General features: G+C 40.7%; 1 protein-coding gene across 1 annotated transcript; it reads right to left on the bottom strand.

Annotated features, from left to right (window-relative positions):
* Positions 1 to 2459: 2459 nt before the first annotated feature.
* LOC115187831 (sialic acid-binding Ig-like lectin 14) lies at positions 2460 to 9581 on the bottom strand. Its single transcript, XM_029746872.1, has 5 exons — positions 9513 to 9581; positions 5570 to 5621; positions 4862 to 5182; positions 3031 to 3156; positions 2460 to 2623 (listed from the first exon to the last, which is right to left on the bottom strand). The coding sequence occupies exons 1-5, from the start codon at positions 9579 to 9581 to the stop codon at positions 2460 to 2462; spliced, it is 732 nt and encodes a 243-aa protein (XP_029602732.1).
* Positions 9582 to 9855: the final 274 nt, after the last annotated feature.

A 9855-nucleotide genomic window follows, 5' to 3' on the forward strand; every position in this document is an offset into this window, starting at 1 on the left:
TACCTGTCCAGATAACACACTCTAGGTGGCAGTATGCACCATTTCAGTTTGTTTGCCCACTCAGAAGTTGGAAGAAGAAAATTCACTACTTCAAAATGGAGATGGCCTCAGATACAATGTCGAACTGAATCTATGTGTCGAATGGATACGTGTTCCAAAGTCAACATAGAATAAATGGTAAATGAAACTGAAATAGTTCTATAAAAAAATATATTCATTTTGGAGAATAAAAAAATATTCAGATTAACATTTATACCAGGGATGCCAATTGGTGGAGGCCCCCCTTTTGTAGGGCCACGGATCAATTCCAAAGAAAAATATATATATAATAATATTTTGGGGGAGGGAGGGGAACTCAGTCAGGGTCTCAGCTTACTGTTGAGAGTTAGGAATAGTATAATACACAAGGTGTAATTTCGAAATGTGGTTTTGCATCAGCAGTTTCTCTCTTGTTATGTCAGTCACTGATAGTTACTCAATTAGCCCATGTCAGCAAAAAAAAAGATTGGTAAGTTAGTCTAGAGGGCCAACTATCTAAACTTGTAGTTATCATGGTTGAGTTATCGACCGAGGGGGGCCCCATTGATTTTGCTAGTCACTCTCACTCAGATATCATATTAAAAGCTGCAAACATTTCTCTCCACCCTATGGCAAAATATGTATAATTGCAGGAGGCTAACTATAAAACTGCACATTTTTCTCTCCGCCCCATGGGAAAATGTGTGGATTTGAAGCAAACTTGCTCTAAAACTGCAACCTTTTCTTTACACCCCATTGCAAAATTTGTAGAATTGCAGTAAATTAACTCTAAAACCTCATTGTTTCTCTCCACCCTCAAGAGGGGAGACGTAAAATGTTGTGCTCGCAAGGTGGTGGAAAACAACATTTAACTTAGGGCCTCCAAAAGGATACGGCCGGCTCTGACTTCATGTGTGGGTATGGATGTGGGTATGCAGACCTCTGAGCCACTGAGGCCCCCTGTGATGATTTTTTTTCTTGTGGCCTCCACCCCCATCAAAGTTGCCCATTCCTGATTTATTCAATTGGTAGCCTATAATTACTGTTGAATGAAAAATGGTAAGTTGGAAAATATACTATTTATACATTCTTTTAACAGATTTCAGAGAACAAACAAATTAATATACAAAAAAAGATTGAGGTAGTGCCTCAATGTAAAACAATATTGCAATAATGCCCACTTATGAATAGAAAAATATTCTCATAAACGGGTTAGCTGACAATGTCATGAAAACGATATGCACGCTTCAATGGGGCAGAAGACTGTGTGTTGTCGTGATTCTGGATGGCCAGATATCTAGCAACAATGACACAATGCTGCCATGTGGGGAATTGTAGGTGGATTGTTTCATCAAGTTGTATGTTGTTCTTGAAATGTCTTTTTGAGTGTGTTATTTGCTAATATGGCACAAAAAAATGCTACATAGCTAACCAACAAACTAACAATGTATTTGAGAAACAACGTGCTCATTGTACAAATGTATTTATATTTTCAAACATTGGAGACTAAATATAGTTTACATGTTGTCAACAATCTAAGCCAACCCGTCTGTTTTACCCCATAGTTGTGTACGCATCTGTTTTGTTGCTAAACAACCAACCTGTCTATAGCACACAACCATTAAAAGCATGATGTACTTTTTTTATTGATTCATTTCATTTGAGCTCTCTGGCTAGCCCAAAATGAGAATTCTTAATAAATTTTGCCAACATTTCGCCCAGTGTATAAGAATAGTATTACAGAAATATATTGATTACATCCACACATACTACATAATATCCCCACCCACTTGTCAAATCAAAATGCTAAAATGAAAGGAAAGAGGAGAAAAAAAATATTAATGGTTTGACCTCTCTACTTTTCCAAACCACATCTTTGTCAGTCCTTCCACCTGGTGACAAAACATAATCATTACAAAAGTAAAATGACACATCCTTGAAAAACATTACCAAAACTTGCTTCTATGTACAACTAGAAAATATTCTTATTGAAAATATAAAACCACCAGATACATACAGTACCATCTGACACAGGGCTGTAAAATAAATCATTTACCAAAACTTGATTCAGCCACATGAGGAAACAACACCAAAACTACAGTAGTTTCAGTTTGAACAAAAGTCCCAGTATCAACATAAAACTTTCATTCTGGATTGAGGAAATGATATAAGAACACATGGCTATATAATGCTGCATGCTATCCCCCACGTTTCTAGCGAAAATTGCTTTGTCACTCACCACCCATAATAGCCCTTGACATTGGAGTAAAGCGCTGTATTCTCATCTCTCTGCTGCTGGCTCGTTCTCCTCCTCGTCCATCACTCCACTCCCTTCCCCTCTCCTCCATCTTCATCCCCTTCTTTCTTATTCTCTCGTTTGATTTTGGCGTACTCTGACTCTGTTGTGGTGGTCTTCTTTTCTGCCTCCTCAGAAGTCTTCTTCAGTTGGGAGTAGTTGATAGTGGCGTAGTGCACATCTTTTGGTTCTTCCCCTTGGCAGAGTTTCCTTCAGCTCCACTGGTCTGGGGTCCTGTGTTTTCAGCCCCCTCCATCAGCACCACTGTAGAGGGGTCTGTTCGCCCCGCACAGCCCGTCCTGCATCCGTCTATGGAGGTAGATTACAGAAAGCACTGTGTTAGGAATGTTGTTAGCTTGGTGGTCCAAGATCTGTTTATGCTGTCAATGCTAACTGAATGTTTATAAAGCTGAATAAAGAAGGAAACTGGTACTGCACCTGTTGGTCTTCACATGCCACCATCTCCAGGTTCGTTAAAGGGCTTTTGGAGTCTGAGTCCTTTGGGATCCTCTCTTTGCGTCTAGGGAAAATATTATAAATAACATGTCTCAATAACTATATGTTAGAGGGATTAGCAAGCACCTCCATTACAACATGGTGCAAGGCATTGCAACTTTTGACAATATATCTGATACTCTTGATAGGAAATATGATTTCTGATGACAATCAACCAACCTCATATAACACTAACTGTACTCAGTACAGAATGCATGTACCTTTACATTTCCCTGGCCAAACACAGAAGATACAACAGATTGGTGCTGAGAAGGCTGCACCAATCGCAATGCAGCAATCAGTGGTGGGTTTCAACAGCATAGCCAAGATGTCTTTAGATACTTCCTCTATGAAGAGAACAAAGCATGTATGTTTTCAGAAGCGGCTTGCAACTGTGACATGTTGCAAACACAAACTCACTTGAAAATAAGTATATAATCAGTTTATCATGGTCATGAAATATAACTGTTGAAGCAGCAACAAGAGTTGGGTTTGCAAACAAAAGTAAGGTCAGATGATGTAGGCTACTGTCATGACTGTCCTGATCAGTCGGGTACAGGAGACCACCACCCACAGATTATCTCCCAAACCCCCAACAGAGGAGGAGAGATCTAGGGGTCTGAAGATGTGGGGGTTTTATGACACCTCATGCCCATAATACAGAGAAATTCCTTTGTCCTAACAATGGAGAACTGGCCTCAGAACATTAAACATGCAATAAAGGGACTTTGGAACAATGGTTTCCGTCAGCCACAATGGTGGTTATGACGAAAAGTGGAATATTAAATGTATGTAACTTTTGTATTTGTTTTTTAAAGGTTAAGAGATGACGTTATTATGAAAACATTGTACCTTTAAGAGTTTTCCCAGTATATGCCTGATGTTTATACATTGTACGCTGTTTGGAAAATATCCAAATCAAACAGAATGTTTTGATAAAGATGAAATGTGAAGTTAGTGTCTAAAATCGGATTTTTAGCCAAATCTAAGCCTTGCCCCCTTTACTTGGTCCGCCCAGAGAATTGCCCTAAAGGCTGTTACACCCACTTCTGACCCGAGGGTATAAGACAGGAGAGTGAAGAATTAAGATAGAAGACTATTGACCCCAAGCTGCAGCTAAGGTCTAACAAAGTCGACGAACCCAAAACGAAAAACACACAAGGTTGAAGACAAAGAAAATTTTTCTACACGAGCTACGGACGAGTAACTGTGTCTAAGCGGGTGAATTCAAGCCGAACCACCCAGCCTCCACTCTCCATTGAATCGTGGTATCGACACCATTCGAGCCGAAGCTGTGAGCTCTGAGCTACAGAGCTGTCTGTCCTCAGAAGACCCCTTTCCGATCAAGGGTGAGGATCAGACCACTTAGCCAAGAAGGACACTGACATCGTGAGGACAACCAGAGAGTTGCGCCGGAGAACTGCGTCATTTAGAAGCCTAAACGACCCACGCGGAGCTTCCCACCTGAGACTCCAACACGTAATTACATCATTATATTCTGACCCATAAGAGCGGCAGTTCGGGGCAAGGCTAGTTAAATAAGCATGGCTGACAAATGAACCCAAATGTATATTTCTCTCGTGTACTTCCTTTCTTTCTCTCTCTTTAAAATCCCCATTTTGGGTAACAAGCGCCATAGTGTGTTGGCCCGTTATACTAAGTCCTAATCAATAGCTAGACTGTGTTTTGTGTATGTGCATTTTTATCATCATTTTAGCTTGCTAGTAAATAATCAACTAAGATTGGTGTGGTAAATTCAGTGGTAAAGCCCGGGTCCGTGCAGATTCCCGGATTATACGACTTTCAGATTATGAGACTGTAGAGGAAATTGATTAATTTAGCGACTGTTGTAATCGATATTCTGATATCCTTTGAGTTAATTTGGGAAATAGAAACTCAATCAAAACAATGTTCCCATGGTGCCCCAGGTTAATGAGTTAATAATTGCTTGATTCATTGCTTAATTCATTTAATCACGTAATTATAAACCGTTAATCATTCGATGAGCAACAGTCGTCACATTAACTAATACAACGTCACGACACTACTTACGAGTCACATTCAAAGTCACTGTCTCCTCAGTGGTGATGTTCCCTTTGAATGTCACTTGGCACGTGACCTTGGTGGTGTGGTGCTGAGCTGAAGGTGTGAAGGTCAAAGTTGAGAAGTGGGTTGTAGTGACGCTGGTCAGATCCTCTCTCTTTTGTATAGTGGTGTTATCTCTGAGCTCAGTGATGTTGTCTCCTGTCCCTCTCCATGTCCATGTGATGTTAGGAGGAGTTCCAGAGCAGATCCCTGGGGCAGTGCAGGTCAGAGTAGCTGGTTCTCCCTCTGTCAGAGGAGGAGTCAACACTGAGGGCTTCTGGGTCAGAGCTGGGAGACAGGATATAGAAACACAGACTGAGGTCTAAATTCAATCAGGATCGTGGAAGATTCGCACAACAGCGTGATTTACATTTAGAGACAATGTTCCCGTATTCATGGTAAATGCACATGTCGGCTCAATAGGAATTTGCCTTTACATTTAAGTCACGCTATAACATGGATTTTGTATCCATGTAGAAACCTGCAGAAACATATACTCATATAAAGTATGAAATCATAGAGCCGGTTTAGAAAAAGAAACACTTTGAAATGGGAGACTTGGGAAATCTTGGGCTTTGTAAATTGGATCTACGTATGCTGCAGTCAGTGTACATGATTAATTACACTAAAGTAATACTCATGTCACTGTAACTAACAGTAATAGTAATGCTGCACCTTTCACTGCAATTTTTATTTTCTCTCGGAATGTAGATTTATTTTTTTTCCACTTTTAAATGTTCCGGACAGTCTTAGTTGATAGTCTCCAGCATCAGTCTTAGTGATGTCGTTGATGATCATACTGCAGTTCTTCTTTGTCAGGTCTGTTTCCAGTAGGGACGCTCGCCTTCTATAACCCTCCTGAGCTTTAGATGGATTTCTTGAGTGGAGAATAGAGTCAATTTCGACTTTAATACTACAGCGTGCATCAGGGCATTTAAACCATATTGCTATGCGAGGAATGAAGTCATCAGGGTGAGTGAACGAACATGGAATAACAGCACATAGTCCAGTCTGTGGTGTTATCTCTGCTGGACTGAAGGTGATGTTGTATGCTGCTGCAGGGGCCTCATCTGATGAAGGGAAATTAATACAGTCATGAGTAATACAAGAAGCACTGAAACTACTTCACTTGTTCGTCAAAAATTGTTATGAGATAGTATCTGTTGGGATGTATGCCATGTGTGTATTAACAATAGTAGTGATAAAGGGGACCTTACTTTTGCACGTGACTCTCTCTGTCAGAGAGAGAAGTAGAGCTGCCCAGATGAGGACCCACATCCTTCCTCTACTGCCTCGATGAGTCAATCACAGCACCGGGGTCTCTCTCCTCTTTCTCTAATGGTCACTATCTCTGTCTGTGTCTACTGGTCTGGAGCACAAGACGAGTGTGAAATAGAATATGAAATGGTGTTGTGATAATAACATATAGCAATACACATATTAATATTTCATTACACCTTTATGAGTGCTACAGTGGCATTCATAACAACCTTCTTAGCACTTTTATTCAACTAAGATATATTTTGCTGTAACGCCTAGAGAGAAAGTCAAAGAAACATTTATGGTAACAGTTCATATGAATGCCTTTTTCTCTATTGCTCATAAATATATTTAACTGCATTCATAAATATGTATTTCTATTCTATTTAAAGCCTTATGAAGCAATGTGTTGTAATTCCATAAATGAATAATATTACCATTATATTACATAGCCATAATCAAGTTTTAACAGTCCTTCAATGTAACGAGTCAAACATATTTAATGGTTTAATAGCTTGTCTGTTGATCCATGCAGAGAATAAGACTGAATCAGCACATTACCTCTCTCTGTGTGCTCTCTCTTCCTGTTGACTGTGAGCTCTTTGTGAGACTCTGATGGGTGTGAACTGTCACTTCATGTCCCCAGTCTGTTACTCCACCCTCTAACCTGGTGCTGCAATCCAGGACGTCCCTCTGTACTGCATACCACCCAGCCATACTGTACTGTATCTAGACCATAATCAACCCAAACACATCAACCAACCCATCAAACACCACCAATCCACACTTATCAACCAACCTTGATCAACATTGAAATCCTCTTGCCTTGTATATTCAGATGAAGCTTTATTTCACTATAAGAACATTTCTATAAGATTTCTATAAGAAAATGTGTACATATTTCAAGATTGGCTGTTTGTAACATGTGCATGTGAATTATATAGAGAATGCCTTGCATTGGATAGAGATAAGCTGGCAATAGTCTCACTGTTTTTGATGCCCTCTGTGGTCTGAGAAATTAAGCCCTGTCCCCAATATGAAAGATCTGCTGCAAAAAGGGTACTGCCATAATCTGTAGTAACTGACAAGTAACTATAGTCAGTATAGTGTGCTAAATGCACTTATTATGGGCGACAGGTAGCTTAGCAGTTAAGAGTGTTGGGCCAGTAACCGAAAGTTTACTGGTTTGAATCTAAGGGGCCGGCAAAGGGTAAGAATATGCAGGGTAGGGTTAAATGCAGAAGGCACATTTCGGTTGAATGCGTTCAGCTGTGCAACTGACTAGGTAATCCCTTTATTATCAACATTAGAGGCTACTGGGTTGTATTCAATATATTTTTGTGTTGGTGTTATACCACAATCTTTCACATATACTGACATATCAGACCCACTTTGGAAGAGTGATGATTCCTCTTTCACCGTTACATTATGTTGACCTAATAACAAGAAGACATGGTAATAATGCAACTGATCACAGCCTGAAATGGAAGAAATTGGTGACAACAACGCCTGATACTTTATCAATAATATGTAAACTGTCAGATGAATTTCAGTGTCAATTTGTGTAGATGTAATGGAAGTGCATGTAGTCGTAAATAGTTTAGTTCCTCTTCACACTTTGAGACTGTGATATTTGCTATATTATTTAGGTCGGGTGTTACTTCCCAGAAATACTTACATTTAAACTCTACACCATGTTCCTTGAAATATACAGTGCCTTCGGAAAGTATTCAGACCCCTTAGCTTTTTCCACATTTTGTTACATTACAGCCTTATTCTAAAAAGGTTTAAATAAATAAAAAATGTCATACATCTGCACACAATACCCCACAATGACAAAGGCAAAAAAAATGTTTTATTCAATGTTTGCAAATGTATTAAAACAGAAAACAGAAAACAGAAATACCTTATTTCAATAAGTATTCAGACCCTTTGCTATGAGACTCGAAATTGAGCTCAGGTGTATCCTGCTTCCATTGATCATCCTTGAGATTTTTTTCCAACTTGATTGGAGTGTGGTAAATTCAATTGATTGGACATGATTTGGAAAGGCACACACCTGTCTATGTAAGGTCCCATAGTTGATGGCACATGTCAGAGCAAAAACTAAGCCATGAGGTCGAAGGAATTGATGGTAGAGCTCCGAGACAGGATTGTTTCAAGGCACAGATCTGGGGAAGGGTACCAAAAGATGTATGCAGCATTGAAGGTCCCAAAGAACAGTGGCCTACATCAGTCTTAATTGGAAGAAGTTTGGAAACACCATGACTACCTAGAGCTGGCCACCCGGTCAAACTGAGCAATCTGGGGAGAAGGGCAAGATTCTCTAGTGTGATCAAATCAAGATTTAACGTCTGGAGGAAAGCATGGTGGTAAGTGCATCATGCTGTGGTGATGTTTTTTAGCGGCAGGGACTGTGAGAATAGTCAGGATCGAGGGAAAAATGAACGGATCAAACTACAGAGAGATCCTTGATGAAAACCTACTTCAGAGCGCTCAGGACGTCAGACTGGGGGGAAGGTTCACCTTCCAACAGTACAATGACACTGAGCACACAGCCAAGAGAACGCACGAGTGGCTTCGGGATAAGTCTCTGAATATCCCTGAGTGACCCAGCCAGAGCCCTGACTTGAACCTCATCTAACATCTCTGGAGAGACCCTAAAATAGCTGTGCAGCGATGCTCCCCATCCAACCTGACAGAGCTTGTGAGGCTCTGCAGAGAAGAATGGGAGAAACTCCCCATTTACAGATGTGTCAACCTTGTAGCTTCATACCCAAGAAGACTCTAGGCATGTCATCGCTGTAAAAGGTGCTAATCAGATGGCGCCGGAGGGGATGGCTGCCGTTTTATGGGCTCATAACTAACCATGCTTTTATGTTTGTTTTTTCGCATTGTTTGTAACTTATTTTGTACATAATGTTGCTGCTACCATCTCTTATGGCCGAAAAGAGCTTCTGGAACATCAGAACAGCGCTTACTCACCTTGAACTTGGACAAACATTTTTCTTTAATTGAGCCGGACGCGATGGATTTACTCCAGACACCTGACAAGGCCCTCATCCCGTCATTCGCAGGAGAAAGAGGCGGAGATATCGCAGATGGAGGTCAGGGTTGCCTTGTAAGGTTGCGGCGATGAGTGGCTAATCTGCAGCTTTACCATCGGTCTATTGGCCAACGTACAATTATTGGATATAAAGGGACAAACTACAAGCACATGAATAACATACAGCTGGCGGGTTAGACACTGTTATCGCAGGAAAGAACAGCAGCCTCTGGTAAGACACGGTGTGTGGGTCTATGTATATTTGTAAACAACAGCTGGTGCACGATATCTAAGGAAGTTTCAAGGCTTTACTCGCCTGAGACCACCTTTACGGCTGTAGACACACAGAGACGCGAACACAAGCTCTCCCTCACCCTCCATTTGGCAAATCTGACAGTAATTCTTCTTCCTGATTCCTGCTTACAAGTAAAAACTAAAGCAGGAAGCACCAGTGACTCGGTCAATAAAAAAGTGGTTAGATAAAGCAGATGCTAAGCTACAGGACTGTTTGCTAGCACAGACTGGAATATGTTCCGGGATTCTTCCGATGGCATTGAGGTGTACCCCACATCAGTCACTTGCTTCATCATAAGTGGCATAGATGACATTGTCCCCACAGGACTAAGATCGAATCGTACTACACCGGCTCCAACGC

This window comes from Salmo trutta, unplaced genomic scaffold (genome assembly GCF_901001165.1).
Source record: "Salmo trutta unplaced genomic scaffold, fSalTru1.1, whole genome shotgun sequence".
NCBI classification, from domain to species: Eukaryota; Metazoa; Chordata; class Actinopteri; order Salmoniformes; family Salmonidae; genus Salmo; species Salmo trutta.